This window comes from Taudactylus pleione, unplaced genomic scaffold, assembly GCF_031769625.1.
Source record: "Taudactylus pleione unplaced genomic scaffold, aTauple2 ptg000170l, whole genome shotgun sequence".
NCBI lineage: Eukaryota > Metazoa > Chordata > Amphibia > Anura > Myobatrachidae > Taudactylus > Taudactylus pleione.
The window spans coordinates 5,624,977-5,646,267 of record NW_028284572.1 but is presented as its reverse complement, the minus strand read 5'-3'; the positions used below and the strand labels follow the sequence as shown (position 1 = coordinate 5,646,267).

Here is a 21,291-nt window from a genome sequence, read left to right as displayed (position 1 = left end):
CTGGGTACACACCTCAGTGATGTGCCGAGCCAGCAATGTAATGTCATGATATACGCATACTTACCTACTCTCCCGAAATGGCCGGGGGTGCTCCCGAAAATCGGGGGATGCTCCCGCGCGGTCCCCCTCCATCCGAGCGCGTCCCCCTGCAGCCGCCCCCTTAAAGAACACAAGTAGGCAGTCCAATGAGGCGGTGAATCGTGTAATTGTAACCCCGCCTCCACCATACAATGCCTGTTTTCTCGGCACTGTATAGCGGGGACGGGGGGCCTCAATGACGCAATCGTGCCACCAGGCCCCCCGTACAGCCCACTTTCCAGGCCGCCACGCCCCCACTCTGCCAATCTGGCTGCCCCTTCCTGGAGGAGGGGACAGTAAAGTCGGAAAGTATGGATAAAGGACAATGAAAAATGCTTAATGTAACTACACATGGTCAGTTGCATTGTTTCATTTGATGTACAGCACATCAGATGGTAAGATGTGACCACCAAATCATCAAACGATAAATTAGATGGATTTAGGGGTACACACTTTGCCGATTAAAATATGCAGCATGTGTATGTAATATCATCACAACGGAACATGGTATGGAAAACATCCGCTGACAGTGTAACATTTCCTATACAGATACAGCTGAAAAGACGCACAAAAAGATGTTTGGCACGAGTAAACTCACACGGGACTATGCGCGACTAGAAGGACTGTTTAACACGACTGCAGAAACAACATACGGAGGATACATCTGTAAATCTCCTTAGCACCACTATTGGTGCCAAGCTGTCTCTGCCATCTTACCCCTCCTTGGTCAGACAGCCTGTTAGTAAATGTATGATTTAGCCCACCCTCCCCCCTCGCATAGCGTTGCATGGGATTGTACATCGCATCACCAGATCCTATGTGCAGCATGTAAGATCTGGAGGAGCAATGTATGATCCCACGGGAGCGCGCACTGGCCAATATCATGCCCACATGCGGTATGATATAGCAGCGATATCGTACCACTCCGTTGGATCGGCTGCTATATCGCACCGTGTATGGGGGCCTTTAGAGTTCTGTGTAGAGAACAGTATAAAGTACTATTTTGCAATGATTACTGACATTGTACATGAATGCACCGTGGACATAGCTTACAGTAGAAGTTAACAAGCCCTTAGGATAGTGGTTAGTATTACACCTGCATAAACACTTTACTATATGATAGTATGGAGACACACGTCTGTGCTGTTACTTGTTAAAGTCTAAGTAGCTCTAAGGTGTTTAAAATTCTGACATGTTGCATTACTTCTGCTGTAATGTAGATCGGATGTCTCGTACACATGATCTAACCATTTAGATGTGGCTAGCAGTCAGGTAACTATAAACATCACTGCAAGTATACATATACCTAAATAAATACGTCTGCAATTGAATAAATTACCTTTAGAAAAATAACTGCAAGCATATTTTCAACAGCTTAACCTAAATACATCCATGACTGATTAATTAATTACACTGTGGCTTATTATATATTTGTAATTGTTTTTGTATATCGTATCCCTGGATTTAAAATCTCTTACCATCACATTTAAGTCATTAATGATGTTGTGGAAAGAGAAAATATATACTGCTCTTGAAGACATAATCAATTATTGATGCCGTAAATAAATGAAATGTGACTTTGGTCCTTATAAACAGTTTTCAGTCCAAGTTCATTCCTAAGTTTACTGCAAGGGTTTCTCTTTAATAGCATGCTTTCAGCCCTAGAGCAGAGCACATGCCTTGTTTACTTTAAATTGAAAACAGCATTGTTGGTTTAGAGACTATAAAGCATACAGTTCTATAAAGTGGTGGCTTGAAAGACTGGCAATTATCTGAGGTCAAATCTTGCATATGTATCCTCCAATTTAAACTGGGACTCCAGTTGATCTAGTTGAACTACAGATACCAACATGTAATGCCAGAAGTAAGCCCACTTCAAAGACAACCATAGAAAACAAGTATGTTTTGCTAAATATCTTCTAGCAGATTCAAGAAAATCCCATCCTGGGTGTGGAAATGAATAGGGAAGGGCATAGTTAAAAGATTGTACAAAATGCCTGAGGACATATTATCCTCATGTAATAGCAGTTACACAGAATTGCTCTTCATTCATGTGGATACACACATATGCTCCATAATAATTCTTTCTTGTAGTAAGCACCTATCGCCTATCAGTGATCCTCAGTACTGTGGTGGAGACATTTTTCTTGTACTCAAGATCAAAACAAGTACAAAAACATTGTATTTTCTATACAAACACACAAGGACATTTATGAAAACTGCTACAGAGGAAAATACTTGCAGGGGTACCCACCAGAGCCCTAACTAGACTTTTTGGTGCCCTGTACCAGAAAGAGCATTGTCGCCCCCCTCATTTTTCAAAGGGACATAATGCACCCAAAAAAGGGCTATGGCTTCATGGGGAAAGGCCAGGGAAGAGATAGGGGAGGCCAGGAGATGCTGGGGATGGAATAAGAGGAAGCTACAAGCAAGAATGATAATAAACAGAAATTTGACAGGCCCAAACAGCGCTTCCTGCCCTGTGGTGCCCTGTGTGATGGCACCGGCCGCACTACCCTAGCTACGGCCCTGGTGCCCACATTTGGTGGTCCAGGACCAAATCAAATTATTTATGGTCAGTGTAATGGACAAAACCAATGCCGGAGGTTGCCACTCATAAAATATGTATAATTCAGAAGCACAACCCTGTCCAACACCACATAGCTGAGCCTAAGGATGACAAACAAGCACAGTAATCTTTGCTAAATTTTTCAATAGTAACCCTTTTCCACCTAAAACCCGGCTCCAAACAGGGACACTGAGCATGGGTCAGAGCTGGGTTTTACCACTTTTACACTGGCGGCTGGACACAGGTTATTCCTGGGTCCAGCCGATCACAACCTTGGCCTGGGTCTTCCGTGACCCGGGTCTTCCGGCGTTACAGTGAACGTTTGGACATGATGTAATCTACAAGTGCTACTTTAGCCAGCCAATCAGCTGGTTTGAGGCATGACCCAGTCATCGTGACCCGGATTACGCTGGATTGCTACCCTGGTCCTTCCCGGGTTCAACCGTGGTTGCAACCAGGCTTGGACTCCCGGGTCACTCGCCCCGCGTTATTTTTCAGGGACCCTTTTCCACTGAGCCATGAACTGGGTAGACCAGATAATAACACTGGTTATTGCAGCAATGGAAAAGGGGTATTAGAAACTTCTGGCCTAGGGGTGCCATGAAAAAAATGCTGATACTTTGGGGCAATGTGATTCAAGACAGCTTGGGAACCACTGCTGTAATAACTCATATTAATAAAATATTTGAATTAATCATATACACAACACTAAACAAAAATATCCTGAGTTTAACCACTGTTTCCTGTGCAGCAGTTTTCACAAATGCCAATCAACATGTTTTATAAGGACAAAGAAAACATGATGCACAGTACAATTAAACTTTAATGTAGCCACTTACCAAATGAATGCCTCTGTGATAAATGTATTTTACCAGCATTTGTTTTACAATGTGTAGCTTTTATTTACAATTTATGGACAATTGTGTCAATAACATGGTAAGTAGGGCTATCAAGTACATTCAAAGAAAATGTCTCTCATACAGTCTGAGGTGTTTGTGATAATTAATTAAGAGGGTCAGCTATAAAATAGTTTGCTGAGAATTACAACTAGCATGGCAGGAGAGGTGACTTCAGGAATCTTTAAAAATGGGTGATTGTTGCAGTATTTCTCACTGTTAGTTTAGTAACTTAGACTATTCAACATCTTACAAATCACTTAAGGGCTTATTCATTATCACTAATAGGTCCAATACACATGCAGCCACGTTAGTTTCAACATGTTTTTAGTAATGGGGCCATTCATTATTAGGGGTCCAATGGGGCCACTTATTATTTATCAAACTCTAAAAGCTCAGTCTTTGGAAATTGCCTGCTGGAACCTATGCCAGGAGTTGGTTCCCAAAGCCCTCTCCTCCTCAGGGCTACCGACAGCTCCACTAGACGCCGGTACTGGGAGGGGAGTGGCCAACTCTGGGAGTTGTTGCCAGACCCCCTCCTCGCAAAAAAATAAAAAACTACTAAGTTCACACAGAGAGGCACAGGTGGCAGATCCGGTTGGGGGAGAGGGAGGGGGAGTGCGAGGATGTAGAGTGGGGTGGTGGTTACATTATTTGTTATGATACCCAAAAGTTTTTACAAAATAATTGGAGGTCCACTTCCAATAACAAAATGGGCCTAGAATTGCTACAGCAGGTGGGTTTCCTGCCCGGCTTGGGGATCACTACAACCTCCACACCCGTTGTAGTTGTATAAGATTTTGAACAACAGAGGGTTTCAGTTACATGAGTCTTAAGAGAGTCAAGTGCAGAGTAAGAATCAGAGTGAGCCAACAATTTTTTGGGAGTAAAAAAAAAAAAGTTCACCTTTATCTCCATTTGTGGACTACTAGGCAAAGCTTACAACATTTATGTACATATAAGTACATTCTAATAACAGCTCTGCTCCCAACAATTAACTTCTCTCATTGGCCAGTGCAAAGTTCTTCTCCGTAAACTCATGCACTTTTACATCATAAAAAGGTCCACTGAATCTGAAATGACTTCAACATAATTGTGAGGAGAAAAGATGAACAAATGGCAATGATACACAGAAGACTACATCTCAGGAGCACCTGTATAGATGGCATCAGCTGACAAACAGCTTACTGGTGGATGAAATAATGTATCGCATAAGTTATTATCACTAGATGTCTCACTTTTGTGATTTGTCCTGGAAATACTTCATTTCCTAGATATAAATGAATTAATTGGAAATGTTAGCTCACTTTCTTCTATAGTTTAGACATGGGCAAGACAGTAAGACAGAGAAAGTAATGTCATTTACATTTAGTATGAGTATTAATAAATATATACATTTTATGTGACCTCTGCTGATGAAGTACTAGTAATTGTAACAACATTTAAGCAATATTTGTTCATCTCTGCAGACTGCCTCTGTCCATATGTAGTGACTTCGGAAGAGTATTTCAGACATGCTTCACCTGTATTTGATTCGTATTTATTTTCAATAGTGTTTGTATGCAATAAAATGTTTAACACCTCTCATGCATTGTGTTTTGGGGCTTTTCTTACGTGTACTATAGATTACACAACTAGATGCAATCTTTCACCTTCTGTATAATGAACTGAGAATATTATGTCTGTAGCAACCTGTATTGCCTGTTTAACCTGGTATAACTGGAGTTTCTTTTTTCTTTACTGTGAAATATACGGGTCCATATTTAAATAAAACACGTCTGTTTTAAAGACAATACTTTGTCATATTATTTTATCTGTGATATATATATATATATATTATATATATAAAATCATTTTTTGATGATGATGATCCATACAAAATTTTTTTGTACTCTTAATGGAGAGTAGATCACCTACTGAATGGGGGAGATAAAATGGAGTGATTCTCAGAGTTGCTTCATCTTGGCCATGCCTTCTCTTCTTGGACCCTGATCTCACAGTGATCAGCTGTATCAGCGGCAGAGCAGTGGCCGTGAAATCATTGGATGGGGCGGAGCCGCAAGCAGGAGAAGTTTGTAGAGCTGCCCCGATGCTCTGGGTGTCTCTACACACTGCTGGGTGTTTACTCATAGTGTCCAAAGGACGCTCCGAGCAGCACTGAAGCTGCACTACTGACTGCAGGGTGTTGTTCCATACGCTTTGCTTGTCAGATATGGTGCTGCCCCCAGGGCCAGGTACCAATTATCCGGCGTGGGCCCGGGCCTGTCCCCCATATTTTTTACCTTTTTAGCAGCAATAGCCTCTTTCCCCATGCCACAGCGCTGCTGTGTGCTGAGCTGTAGTTAGTCTAGAGAGGCTGCTGCCACTGAGCAGAGGGGAGCAATTGCACTGATCCACCCCTGGATCTTCCGCTGTTTGAGGGGTGCAAGATAATAATGTTTTTCGATAATTTTTTGTAGGGAATGTAGCCACACCTCCAATTATTAGGCCACACCCCCTGCAATACCCGGGCCCGGTACCGCTCTCTACAGCCATGCCTGGATGGTAGCACTGCTAGCACAACCCTCCGTACGGCCTTGAGCTGCATCTCACTTCCAGGAACTCTCCCAGAGGGGAAAATATAAAAAATGGCAAGTACGTATAATATGATCAGGTGTGTAATCTACAATATATGCGCCCAGAAATTGCTTGGTTTACCTGTAATGTTCTACAGTGACAATATTAATACTTATGTCCACAAAAGTCCTTAGGGTAAATTCACTAAACAGCAGGTTTGAAGTAATTTAAAACCTTCCAGATTGATGGTGGGTTCTATTCACAAAAATCAAATAAAGTAAAGGGTATTTTGACCTTTTAAACAGAACCCACTGCCGATCCTCAGTGGTTTCTAAAGCCCCATATCCTCTGCATCAAGCTAAAAAAACTGCTGTGGTTTACAAGCCTGCACAGATACCTAAGATCTATGCAGGCTTGTATATTGTTAATAATATAAAGAACTAAAAAAAAAGTGTGAGGATTTTCCCTATTTCATAACCAGACCTGGGTTATTTAGCCTAGATTGGTAGTAAAAAATATGGGGGACAAATGGCGTTGTGTTCCTCCTATTTTCACCAACCAGCAATAGGTTGAAACAGCTAGGGCTGGTGACACTATAGCAGGGAGACATGCAGCATGCTTAATGAATCTGGGGGTTCTATTCAACTAATTGTACAAACAATAGGGGTGTGCACCGGCCACTTTTCGTGTTTTGTGTTTTGGTTTTGGATATGGATCTTTCTTCGTGTTTTGGATATGGATTGGTTTTGCCAAAACCACCCTTCCGTGTTTTGGGTTCTGGGTTTTGTGTTTTGGATCTGTATTTTTTTGAAAAAAAGCATAAAAACAGCTAAAATCACAGAATTTGTAGGTTTTTCTGCTCCTATGCTATTATTAACCTCAATAACCTTAATTTCCACTCATTTCCAGTCTATTCTGAATACCTCACACCTCACAATAGTGTTTTTATGTCCAAAAGGTTGCACCGAGGTAGCTGGATGACTATGCTAAGCGACACGAGTGGGCGGCACAAACACGTGACCCATCTAGGCGTGAAACTGCAGTGGCAGACAGGATGGCATTGAAAAACTAGGCCCCAAACTGTACATAATGCAAAGAAAAAAAAGAGGTGCAAGATGGAATTGTCCTTGGGCCCTCCCACCCACCCTTATGTTGTATAAACAGGACATGCACACTTTAACAAACCAATCATTTCAGCGCCAGGGTCTGCCACACAACTGTGGCTGAAATGATTGGTTCGTTTGGGCCCCCACAAAACAAGCTGGCAATTAATCTCTCCCTGCACAAACTGGCTCTACGGAGGCAAGAAGTCGTCCTCATCCTCCTCATCCACAGATTCCTCACCCTCTTCAGTGTTATGTACATCCTCATCCTCACAGAGTATTAATTCGTCCCTGCTGGAACCACAGGTCCCTCTGTACGTTCTGGAGGCTGGTCTCCCTGGAAGAGTTGATCATTCATTTTATGAACATCATCTTCTCCATATTTTGTGGAAGCAACCTCCTACGCCTTTCGCTAACAAGGTTCCCGGCTGCACTAAACACTCTTTCGGAGTACACACTGGAGGGGGGGCAACTCAGGTAAAATAGAGCCAGTTTGTACAGGGACCTCCAAATTGCTTCTTTTTCCTGCCAGTACAGGTACGGACTGTCTGACATGCCTACTTGGATGCTGTCACCGATGTAATCCTTTAACAGACAGACGTACGCTTGTCGCTGCTGCTTTGAGGATTCAAGTGCGGCTACAGCCCACACAATTCACAAAGACAGAAAAAAAAAAAGAATATTTTATTGTTTGTGGAGCACACTTTGAGGGTTACACCACCCTCTAACAGACAGACGCACGCTTGTCGCTGCTGCTTTGAGGATGCAAGTGCGGCTACAGCCCACACAATTCACAAAGACAGAAAAAAGAAGAATATTTTTATTCTTTGTGTAGCACACTTTGAGGGTGTCACCACCCTTTAACAGACAGACGCACGCTTGTCGCTGCTGCTTTAAGGATGCAGGTGCGGCTACAGCCCACACATTTCACAAAGACCGAAAAAAAAAGAACAATATTTTAATTGTTTGTGTAGCACACTTTGAGGGTGTCACCACCCTTTAACAGACAGACGAACGCTTGTCGCTGCTGCTTTAAGGATGCAGGTGCGGCTACAGCCCACACAATTCACAAAGACAGAAAAAAGAAGAATATTTTTATTGTTTGTGTAGCACACTTTGAGGGTGTCACCACCCTTTAACAGACAGACGCACGCTTGTCGCTGCTGCTTTAAGGATGCAGGTGCGGCTACAGCCCACACATTTCACAAAGACCGAAAAAAAAGAACAATATTTTAATTGTTTGTGTAGCACACTTTGAGGGTGTCACCACCCTTTAACAGACAGACGCACGCTTGTCGCTGCTGCTTTGAGGATGCAAGTGTGGCTACATCGCACACAAGTCACAAACACATTAAAAAAAATTTTTTGATTTTTTGGAGCACTTTGAGAGTTACAACACCCTTTAACAGACAGACGCACGCTTGTCGCTGCTGCTTTGAGGATGCAAGTGCGGCTACAGCCCACACAATTCACAAAGACAGAAAAAAAAAGAACAATATTTTAATTGTTTGTGTAGCACACTTTGAGGGTGTCACCACCCTTTAACAGACAGACGCACGCTTGTCGCTGCTGCTTTAAGGATGCAGGTGCGGCTACAGCCCACACAATTCACAAAGACCGAAAAAAAAGAACAATATTTTAATTGTTTGTGTAGAACACTTTGAGGGTGTCACCACCCTTTAACAGACAGACGCACGCTTGTCGCTGCTGCTTTAAGGATGCAGGTGCGGCTACAGCCCACACATTTCACAAAGACAGAAAAAAAAAGAACAATATTTTAATTGTTTGTGTAGCACACTTTGAGGGTGTCACCACCCTTTAACAGACAGACGCACGCTTGTCGCTGCTGCTTTGAGGATGCAGGTGGAATCTAGACGGGATTTGGAACCGAGGACACACTACCTCCATCAATTGTCTAAATCCCACTGCACTAATGTCGGATACCGGACGCACGTCTAACACCAACATAGCAGTCAAGGCCTCAGTTATACGTTTTGCTTCAGGATGACTGCTGTCGTACTTCATCCTCATCGCTAGGGACTGTTGGAGGGTCAATTGTTTAGTAAAAGTAGTGATGTTCCTACTTCCTCTCTGGGATGATGAACAACTCCCAGCAGCAGCAACAGCACTAGTAGGAAGTGGTTCTTGATCTTTCCCTATTTTATTTTTATCAGAGAAAGTTTGGTCCTCCATTTATGTTATATTGATATATATACGTGCGGCTAAAGCGCACACAAACACAGAAAATATTTTTTTATTTTTGCTGGAGAGTAGTGCACTTTGTGGGTTACACCACCCTTTAAGAAATGAGCCAGCCGGCTCTTTACTTATGGGACACAGGCGCACGCTTGGCGCTGCTCCTTTGTTGATGCACGTGCAGCCACAGTGCACACAAGTCACAAACACAGAAAATATATATTTTTTTGGTTTGGAGTGTACTTTGGGGGTTACAGAACCCTGTAACGGTCAAGCCAGCCGGCCCTTTACTTATGACACAGGCGCACGCTTGGCACTACTTTGTTGATGCACGTGCGGCTACTGCGCACACAATTCACAAACACAGAAAATAATTTTTTTTTTGGTTTGGACTGGAGTGTACTTTCGGGGGTTACAGCACCCTTTAACGGTCAAGCCAGCCGGCCCTTTACTTATGACACAGGCGCACACTTGGCACTACTTTGTTGATGCACGTGCGGCTACTGCGCACACAATTCACAAACACAGAAAATAAATTTTTTTTTGGTTTGGACTGGAGTGTACTTTGGGGGTTACAGCACCCTTTAACGGTCAAGCCAGCTGGCCCTTTACTTATGACACAGGCGCACGCTTGGCACTACTTTGTTGATGCACATGCGGCTACTGCGCACACAATTCACAAACACAGAAAATAATTTTTTTTTGGTTTGGACTGGAGTGTACTTTGGGGCTTACAGCACCCTTTAACGGTCAAGCCAGCCGGCCCTTTACTTATGACACAGGCGCACGTTTGGCACTACTTTGTTGATGCACGTGCGGCTACTGCGCACACAATTCACAAACACAGAAAATAATTTTTTTTTTGGTTTGGACTGGAGTGTACTTTCGGGGGTTACAGCACCCTTTAACGGTCAAGCCAGCCGGCCCTTTACTTATGACACAGGCGCACACTTGGCACTACTTTGTTGATGCACGTGCGGCTACTGCGCACACAATTCACAAACACAGAAAATAAATTTTTTTTTGGTTTGGACTGGAGTGTACTTTGGGGGTTACAGCACCCTTTAATGGTCAAGCCAGCTGGCCCTTTACTTATGACACAGGCGCACGCTTGGCACTACTTTGTTGATGCACATGCGGCTACTGCGCACACAATTCACAAACACAGAAAATAATTTTTTTTTTGGTTTGGACTGGAGTGTACTTTGGGGGTTACAGCACCCTTTAACGGTCAAGCCAGCCGGCCCTTTACTTATGACACAGGCGCACGTTTGGCACTACTTTGTTGATGCACGTGCGGCTACTGCGCACACAATTCACAAACACAGAAAATAATTTTTTTTTTGGTTTGGACTGGAGTGTACTTTCGGGGGTTACAGCACCCTTAACGGTCAAGCCAGCCGGCCCTTTACTTATGACACAGGCACACGCTTGGCACTACTTTGTTGATGCACGTGTGGCTACTGCGCACACAATTCACAAACACAGAAAATAATTTTTTTTTTGGTTTGGACTGGAGTGTACTTTCGGGGGTTACAGCACCCTTAACGGTCAAGCCAGCCGGCCCTTTACTTATGACACAGGCGCACGCTTGGCACTACTTTGTTGATGCACGTGCGGCTACTGCGCACACAATTCACAAACACAGAAAATAATTTTTTTTTGGGTTTGGACTGGAGTGTACTTTCGGGGGTTACAGCACCCTTAACGGTCAAGCCAGCCGGCCCTTTACTTATGACACAGGCGCACGCTTGGCACTACTTTGTTGATGCACGTGCGGCTACTGCGCACACAATTCACAAACACAGAAAATAATTTTTTTTTGGTTTGGACTGGAGTGTACTTTCGGGGGTTACAGCACCCTTTAACGGTCAAGCCAGCCGGCCCTTTACTTATGACACAGGCGCACGCTTGGCACTACTTTGTTGATGCACGTGCGGCTACTGCGCACACAATTCACAAACACAGAAAATATATTATTTTTTTAGCACTTGGGGGGAGCACCCCTGATGGACAGAGCACCCCCTGGACAACACTACAGCACCTCTTTAGGACTGGGACACTGCACAGGACTTTGGAGTGGACACAGCCCCTATGGAGAACTGACTGCACAACACAGTCCAGCCAGCCCCTATGGACTTTGAAGTAGTGGACACAGCCCCTATTAACAACAGCAGCACAGCACAACACAGCCAGCCCCTATGGACTTTGAAGTAGTGGACAACAGCAGCACTACACTACACTACACTACACTACACAGCCCTAACTCCCACCCTCCCTCTTCACTGTCCACAGCCGAGTGAGAAAATGGCGCCGACGTGGGTACCTTATATAGGATCCAAAACCCGCGAGACTCGGAAGGCGGGATGATGACGTTTTGCCTCGATTTCAGATCCGAGTCAGGCGGGAAAAGTCGAGCCTGATTCGGATCGGACTCGGATCGGGGGGGCTCGGGGGGGTTCGGATTTCAGAAATCCGAACCCGCTCACCCCTAACAAACAATAAACATTAATAGGAATTCAATGTTCTATTCTAAAGAGTGGTTTCTCTGCAGTTATATGGCGTGGTTGAGCTTAGCAAATATGTGTCGTGCAATTCTGCCGAAAAGCTGTTCGGAAAACAAACCGCTTAGTAACTTTACCCACTTGTCTTCAATAAACTGAAGAATAACCAGATTTGTGTATCATGCACTGTTTATCTGTACCATCTGTAATTCTAGGACTCGTATAAATGCGTACGCTCACAAATTTCTCTGCACTGTCTCTTAAATGGTATAGACAAGGCAGGCAAGAGTAGGTAAAATATACACGTATACAGAATGTGTGATCTATATACTGATATTTGTATGTTGATCACATGCAGTGGCAGATTATAATAAAGACAAATGGGGTCACCTCCGGGGCCCAGAGCAGGAGGAAGGGTTCCATGGACCCATCCATCCTAAGGACATACACAACTGGATTATAGGCAGAGCTAGCCCCAGTTTGACACAAACTATTTGGCCTGTTATTTGATTGCAGAAAATAGGTGGGTTGATGTTGATTACAATGTTCCTATAAATTTATTCACATTATTATTATTGTGCCTCATTCAACAACACACATTGTGCATCTTAAGAATCACGTTTATGCTCTGTAAAAATGTATGTACTATGAATATGACTGGCTTTACATGACACATAACAGATTTTGTTTGTTGTACAGTATATACTGTATCAGCCCTATTACTCATATCTGCATTAAATGCTGATTTTCTTATATGCCACGGTTTATATAGGACACTGCCATGTGAAGGCTCCATATGCTATTCTATATTAACCATATAGGGTCTTGTTTTGTGCCTGTGTCATTATGGGCCTGTTTCCAAGTTGCATGCAAAAGCGCGCGCAGCAGCGTCTATTGCGGTCACACATCTACAAGTTTATGCAAATGCCGCTAAAAACTTCTTCCCTAGTGTAGATCATACATGCCTACCCTCCCGGAATTCGCGTGAAGTTCCCGATTTTTCGGGTAACCCCCCTGCATTCCCAGAAGGGTAGGCACTTCTCCCGCATTCTGCCCACTTCCTAGTGAAGTGGGCAGATGGGGAGAATTTCTGCAGTGATCGCGGGCTCCCATGTAAAGGACGGGACTTAATGACGCAATTCTTCATGAATCGCGTCATTTAGCCCCGCCCCCTAATTCAATTTCCGTCAATTGAGGCAATTTACCGTGAAGAGGCAGGGCTTAATGACATAAACCGCTAGGTCCCGCCCCTGTCGCAACCCACCCGCTTCTCCTCCCCGGGCTTCTCCCGAGGAGGAGAAAAAGAGGTAGGCAAGTATGGTATAGATCCATGCAGTCGAATGTGCAAATACTGAGGCACCCACTCTTAGCGCCCATGCACGCTGTAGTACTGATTGGTGCATCCTTATACACCACCATCGGTCGCACCATAAAACTTGCACTATCTTTATTACAGGTGTAGTTTCTCCATGTGACGATGGCCTCCTGTGCCTGCTGCTGTGCGCCTGTGAATGCAGCCGCTTGTACTGACACTCCCATAACACGCACACTGAACAGACCATTTTTGCATGCACTACTAGCCACCACCAGTCACCGCCCAGGAATGCCCATCACTTATATGCCACCTCTCTGATACCGTCTGAATCTCTGCCAACAGCACCTGTGCGTACACCGTGTATAATACATGCACCTTGTGGACTTTCTGAAAAGTCTGACATACGTGAATATATGCATTACGTGCAACTCAGGATCAGGCCCCACGTGTTGCATTTTAAAACAGCTGCCCTGTAAAATAGCACATATCGCAATGTGATATGAAAGTGGCAGCACAGTTAGGAGATCATAGTTAACACCAGCCAGCTGAAATCTGTATTTGTCACACCATCAATTATAAGTTCAGACAAAAATGCAATGATGGGTGTACCTGGTTACAAGAATACAATGCTGAGCCATATCTGGTGACAAAAATACATTACTGTGCCATATAAGGTGATAATAGTTCTCACACATACAGAGTCACATTTAAGCTGGGTACACATTGGAGCGACCGCCAATCATTCCAACTTGCCCAGAACAAGCGATATTGATGTGCACACTGTGCAATCTTGCTAACGACCAAACGATATGTATCGTGTTGTTTGATTTTATACAATTTATTGTTGCTCCTGTACACATTAGAATAACCATCTTTAAGATCACTAGCTGGGAGTGGCAAGATGTGACGTCTTCTTAGACCAAGCGTACAAACTGAGCGTTGTAGGCGATTTTTCGTTACGAAGTGGCAAATCGGCCCGACATCACACCAATGTGTACCCAGCTTTACAGCAGACTCTCACACATGCATTTAACATCATAAAAAAAAGTCCTAAAAGTAATTACTAGAAATATGTAGCAGTTTCCAGTGGCATAGCCAGGGCGGTGCTAGTGAAGCTCACGCTCCGGGTGTCAGAGCCTGTTGGGGTCTCCCCCACCGTATCTCTGCTGCTGTTTATAAGATCACAAGGGACCGTTCTCTGCAGTAGTGAAAGAGAGGGCCAGCTCGAGGGCTGTTCCTACTGAACAGCCAAACAAGGGTATCATCCCATAGTGGGCACAGCACACTCGCTTCCGGGGTCCCGGCTGGATGCCCGTGGGAGTAAAGCTGGTTCGTGGTGAGTGACTGCTGAGGCCAGGCTGTGACATTGATCTATCCCAATGGCGGGTATTCCATCAATCATCAGCCTCCCTGTGTACCTGCCCCCTCACCCCCATGAAGATATCACCCCTACTGAATTGCTGAGTCCCTTAGCCTGGGGAGTGGGGGCTGAGAACACATATAAGGTGGGTACACACTACACGATATGCTCCCTGAGCGATATCGTGTAGTGTTGTCCCCGGCAGGCTGTGCTCAATGTCGTTCATGACATTGCGCACAGCAGCTGAATGATATAATTAACGATATCGTTCAGCGCCGGGCTCTCTCCCCCATTCCCTGACATGCATCAACCTGACGAGATCGTCAGGTTGGCCTGCATGTCAGCCCGATGAACGATGATGACGAACGACCCGCGGGAACGCGCGTCGTCATCATCGTTCATCTTTTTGGGGTTAAAAATGGATGATAAAGTGGACGACTGAACGATAACGATATCGTTATCGTTCAGTCGTCCACTTTATCGCCCAGTGTGTACGCACCATTAGGGGTCTATTTACTAAACAGTGTTAGGAGACAGAGTGAAAAGTGATAAGGTGCCAGCCAATCAGCTCCTAACTGCCATCTCACAGGTAGTGTTTGAAAAATGACAGTTGGGAGCTGATTGGCTGGCAACTTATCACTTTTCACTCTGTCTCCTAACACTGCTTAGTAAATAGAGCCCCTAGTGTTGAGGGTGCAGAAGAGTCCCTGAGGGTTACTGCAGAGCTGCACAGGTGACTTTTTGTTATCAAAAGTGGACACAATTTCTACAGAGAAGACACTCCGATTGTACGTAACTGAAGTTGGATTTACTTTGTATTCATAATTACAAGAGAGACTTAACATTCTTTATCACTTCCCATTCCCTCCCTCACTCGCTCATCTGAGTTTTTGTCTATAGGTTTGTCTTATTTGTTAGTGTTTCATCTAATCCTATATTACAGTAATATTAAGTTTCCCATACCATTAACTACACTTGTTAACCACACAATGTTAGTTTTTTTTTTCTGTAGGAGGCCATTGTGTTCTGTTTTTTTTTACTGGGGACAAACCTAAGAATGGCAGGTAATCTTAATATACTTTGTCCTATAGAGTCGGGGGGGGGGCATAACTCGCACTTGCTCTGGGTGCCATGGCTCCATGCTGCCCCTGACATAAAACTTGTCCCCAGTGGCGCCTACTGGGCGATAGCAGCAGATCAGATAAGGATGCATAATGCAAGAGATCTCTAGTGTGCAGATGGTGGTGTATATTTTGTGTTTGTAGCCCAGATTAAAGTCAAGACCATACTTGCCAACTCTCCTTTATTGTCAGCGAGACCCCCTGAAATAGTAGCAACCTCCCTGACACCCTGAGGAGTCTAGCAAACTCCTTGATAGCACCTTACCCCATTGTGTAGCTGATTATATATATATATATATATATATATAAATATATATATATATATATATATATATACTGTATATGCATTTATATACAGAGATATATACATTTAAATGAGATCATTAGTATTGTTCCCCTGCATTGGTGATAAAGCACAGTGGTCCAGATGTATTAAGCTCTGAGAAGTGATATAGTGGGGAGAGATAAATGACCAACCAATAAGCTCCCAACTGTCATTTTTCAAACACAGCCTGTAACATGACAGTTAGAAGCTGAGTGGCTGGTTGTTGAACACTTTCCACTCTATCACTTCACAGAGCTTAATACATCTGACCCAATGATACCTATGGCTACATACATTTTCTGTAACCAGTGTGTTTTCATCAACAAATAGATCTTACTAACTGCTTTTGGGCTTGTTTACATTTGAATGTAAGTAAACTTTATGACACGCCTCTCAGATGTAGCACTACACGTCCACTTTAACGCACACTCATAGGTGCTGCTTTCAGAATCTCCCCAAAAAGCTTTTCCAAAAGTAGGCAAGTATGATCAAGTTGAAAGTGTTCTCTATCCACCTTACAGCACACTATGCACTGCACTAGGGTTCTGTATGGCTGCAGTCCCTGAGGAGTAAATGCTATTTCACTCTGCCTTTGTAAACTCACATTTTACAGACTGAAGAGAGCTGGGACAATGCAACTCAATGTAACCTGCTGTGTGGTGTGGCTGAGGTAGGACTGAGAACATTTAAGGACAAGAGCTACACTATGAACCGTGCCTGTCTACAGATGATGGTGGCTCCTCCTCACATATGACAGTGGGGATCACTCACAACAAGACCAATGCGTTATCAAGTCTTTCAAAAGCTGCATGACTATCTGAGTATGACAAAACTGAATCAGGAAGCATGACATTAGCAGGAATCATTTGAATCTATGTTTATTTTCAGTGTTAGCAGATTCACTAGCCTACCTACTTAGTCAATTATACAAATAATGAACTTTAACCTGCATGATGTTCTACAAGTCAGTGTGGTCAATGATTGTTATGTCTGTGGCATGATGGTACTGATTTAACAGACTAAGCACTACTATAAATGAATTGGCATTTGGTGGGTCTTCAATTTCTGTACTATACGAACTTCAAGTCATACTGTTGATCCACATTAGTGAGAAGGTAACAGACCTCACAAACACAGTTATTAGCTGTCCCTGAACTCCAGGAACAGTCCCAGTTTTGAAAGCTTTGCAACTACATTTTTTTGTACTGGGAAATGACAGCTTTTCAGAACTATCCAACATTGTAATACCTGGCAGTGTTGGTTTATAAGAAAGGTCTACTTAAATAGTCCTACGCATGATGTGAATATATGGACCTATTCAACAGTAAAGTGTCCCGAACAATAATTTGAAAGGCAAACAAACAACCCAGAGGTTTAACACGTGGACTCACAATGACCCTGAGAGACTTGCTGGACCTGAACCTGATTTCAAATATGAGTGTCATCTCAAGGGTCAAGGCACCATCAATTTATAAGATCGAATGTTCAGAGCCTGAAAACTGCATAAAAACTTTAGGAGCTACATTTAAAAAAAAAAAAATTATATATATATATATATATATATATATATATATATACACACATTATCCATGTTTCAAGGCAGTCCCATTTCAATACCCCAACGAGGCTGTTTGAGGTTTTCCTGGTCTCTTCCCCATGATCTCCTCATTAGTATATAGTATATCGGGCAGCAATAAGGTAAATTTGGTCTATCTCATGCACCATCTGCTCAGTGCAATAGATGTACAAACCAAGTTAGTGCGACTAAATGACATGTAAACACACAATGCTGTTTTAATTGGAAAAGTTAAAGATTGATTTTTTTTAATTTGTATTATGTATTATTGTTTATTGAATAATCAAATAATGTATATTAAATATTAATGCCTACACAGCCTACACATCACCTGAACATCCTAGACATTGTAAAACACAATGAATGATTAAAACACAATAGTAGCATCTCAGGGTATTGTCTGTTCTGTAAAAACATTAACCCTTATAACACTGTACACAAGGCTATTGGCGACATGTACTGTAGCTGCTCAGGCCAGCTGAGCTGGGGATTTGTGGTATCACAATAGATGGCTTATGGTTTCCTATGCCTGCACTAAAACAGCAGAGATCATTTTAATATATGTGATTTCTTTAAAAGAGCACATCATTTTTCAGCACTGAAAAGAATAGACAAAGGTCATCTTGATCAATTCCCGTCACAATATAACAGGGTTCCCCAGTCGTTTGATCATTTTTCTTTCGTCTTTCAGAGTGAAGTCTGATCTCTGTGTTGCTCTTTGATCAGGCTCTCTGGCAGTCTGCAGGTGCCATATGTCAACACATTAGCAAGCAGCATGCAACAACAATATCAGCTCTCTCACACAACACTACTGCATGTGGTAAAGGGATGTGTCCTGCTCCTGATCTCTGCTGGCTTTTAACCCCTTTTACATTTTGTTCTGCACTACAAGAAGAAAGAGAAAAATCACATCCAGAGGGGAAGAAAGCAAAGCAACAATAAAGACCATTCATTACTGCAAATAAAATGAATGTAAAAGTCAGCTTGATTTACAATTTTCAGCTGACATAAACGTGAGGAAATTCACATGGCCAGCGTTTTAATGCCAAAATATTACCGCAGGCACCGCAAGTCATGGATAGACGGAGAACTATTTACACATGCTTTTTTACTGTTCAAAGTGGACGACCAATTTAATTTTTTAGTTTACTTCCCATTCCATGCAACTAGTTTATTCTTGCAATATTCCATGAACAAAACTGACTTTATAATCTAAAATCAACAACACAAGTGTTTAAAGATCTGAATAATGTTAGTCCTATGGAGTTCAGAGGCTAGGTAAATTACACACCCTAAAACTGCCCTTTTGCATGAAAGACGCCTTTCTTTAGACTCACCGAGTTCTAGCCCCTGGGATCTTTCATTTAAGGGTTTTCTAAACATTTCAGGTACACTTGAAAGCTGAAAGTAATTCTCATTTCCTATGTGGGATTAGCTCGTTTCCAGGACAGAAAGGAATAGAAGTCATTCACCAGTTCAAAACCACAGACGGATCTAGGTCTACTGGCACAAACATAAATATAAATTAAAAGGAGGACCGAGGTTTATTTTTCCGTCTCTGTAGCCCTGGTGCCATGTTTTAAGCTCCTTTTTTGTGCTAAGTTCAAAACCTCAGACCTGCGCCGCGATGCTTACACCACATCAGTTGTGAAAAGTTAATGTGCTTCTAGCAGAAGCAAATGACCTTGTGAGACTGTGAATTATGTGTGTGAAAAAGCAAATATTGCCTTACCATTCTGCTCTTTAGCACTTCCAGACTGAAATTTGCTGCTTAGATTGGATTCAGCTTGTACTCCATGTAGCTGAAAGTCCAGGGTACATGTTAGGACTCTGAGAAGTAACAATAAGAGGATCATTTGGATGAGTAGGAGGTGAGCACAATACTAAATGCACTTGAGGTTTGCAAGTTCACAGTCAGTCTCAGCAGAGCATGATAACTGCACCCTTCAGGAGAAAGCACTGAGCCTGTTTTGGTAACATTGGTGGCAGATAATCACTGGGTAGATCCTTCATAATCCCATGCAAAGACAACACTTTTTCAATTCTGTTTTTCTTTTCTGTCTCCAGTTTGGTAATCAGAATATGATAAATGGGGTTAATCACCGATGATGTGCCGCAGTTTTAAATCCATCTAAAGATAGTTAAAAAAGTTAGAATGATAGGACATTTTCCTTTTTTTCCTTTAGAAAAGTTATTTAAGAACACCTGTCAGCCCCAGAGTAAAGCAAATATTTAAAAAAGAAAAGTTCCAAGAATGTATATAAAAAAGGAGTAATCCTTCTCCTGAAAGGAAAAAATTACCCTTGGAAAAACAAAAAATCAGCCACGAGTGAAGAAATTAGCATTATACCTACAAGCCTTTACCCAGAGCTGTAAAAATGTGAATCTGAAGCTTGACACCCTGTGGGAAAACAATCTCGTAGTCAGCAAACGTGTCCCCTTAGGACACTGTGGGATAAAAACGTGTCTCTATACACCTCCCTTTTTTTTCTCACCGGCAGTTCCTTTTTTAGGCAGTATCAAAGTCTGTTCTCCACGGCTGTGCTGCTTATTTACCTTACTTTTTTGGCTTTGTACCAAACTTCCTCACGCTGTTTTCCAGATCAGAGCAGTGACCCAACAGCATGGAAGTAATGGAGCCAGGGAGTTCTCCGCCTGGCAACAGGTTCTAGTCAGCAGGGTGATCCTCCAGTGCTTAACAGGGCTGCAGGTCACTCAAGGGTTCGCTTGCTTAGCTGGTGGGATTCTTGTGCTTCTCAAAAACTCAGGAGTAAAAAGGAAACTATTTCCTTAGCTGGGAGTCTGAGAGCTTAATGTGGGTGTCTGTTTAAAGTTTGCTCCTAGCTGGAAATGGAAAAGAGTTTAGAGCTGATGAAAGTACTTGACTCCCTCTCCTTTTCTTTCCTTCCCCCTCTCCTTTCCTTCTCATTTTCAAGTTTCAGTGAAGTCAGACTGCCACCTGGCGACTCAACAGGTGCTACAGCATAGATAAGGAGCCTGGGGAATCCCACTATAGACTGGACAAAAAGTTGGCAAGTTCAGCAACTTATTTCACACTGACAGCTATACAGTGGATTTACAGTTGCAGGAGATCCCATAATTGGAATTTCTATTTGTTTTTACTTTTATGAAAGTAACAGCCAGCTATAGTATGATGTTTAACAGTATTGTTTTTTATAATTGAGGTTTAAATACAATACATAAAAAAACAGTTTTCTCATAAAAACAAATATATATTCTAGAAAACTATTCTGTGTTATTTAAAAAACAACAACAAACAAACAAAACAAAAACAAAATCAGAGCTAATAAAAATAAATTCTCTGGGAATTAAGTTATGTAATATAAAAATGAATAGTGAATTATATTTATAAATTACTTTTAAGATTAGAGGCAACTCTTATGATAAGAAATAGATGTAAATTTATTGAACATCCAACATAATTAATTTCATTCACACTTTAGAGATTTACTGCAGCAGATTTTCAATATTATGTTCATATTAATTCTATTTATGCTTTGTATTTAAATAAATAAAGTACATTAAACTACTTTTACGATGCCCCTTTTAAAATGGTAAATTCACAAATATTAAAGCTAGATCACAAAATGTAATATCACCTCTAGTATAGGCAGGGCCATTTTACCATGATTAATATAGAAATATGGAGATTTATTTATTAACAAGTGACA

The 21,291-nt window shown here is 42.5% G+C and overlaps 1 protein-coding gene across 1 annotated transcript in view; it reads right to left on the bottom strand.

The window, feature by feature from the left end:
• The window catches only part of PDGFC (platelet derived growth factor C), a 328,925-nt gene extending 308,495 nt beyond the window's left edge, over positions 1–20,430 (bottom strand). Inside the window, exons 1-2 of the mRNA XM_088475353.1 lie at positions 20,095–20,430; positions 19,332–19,730 (exon numbers count right to left, since the gene is read on the bottom strand). Coding sequence (XP_088331479.1) covers positions 19,332–19,455 — 124 coding nt within the window. The 5' untranslated portion in view covers positions 19,456–19,730; positions 20,095–20,430. The remainder of the gene's footprint in view (positions 1–19,331; positions 19,731–20,094) is intronic.
• Between the last annotated feature and the right edge of the window lie 861 nt (positions 20,431–21,291).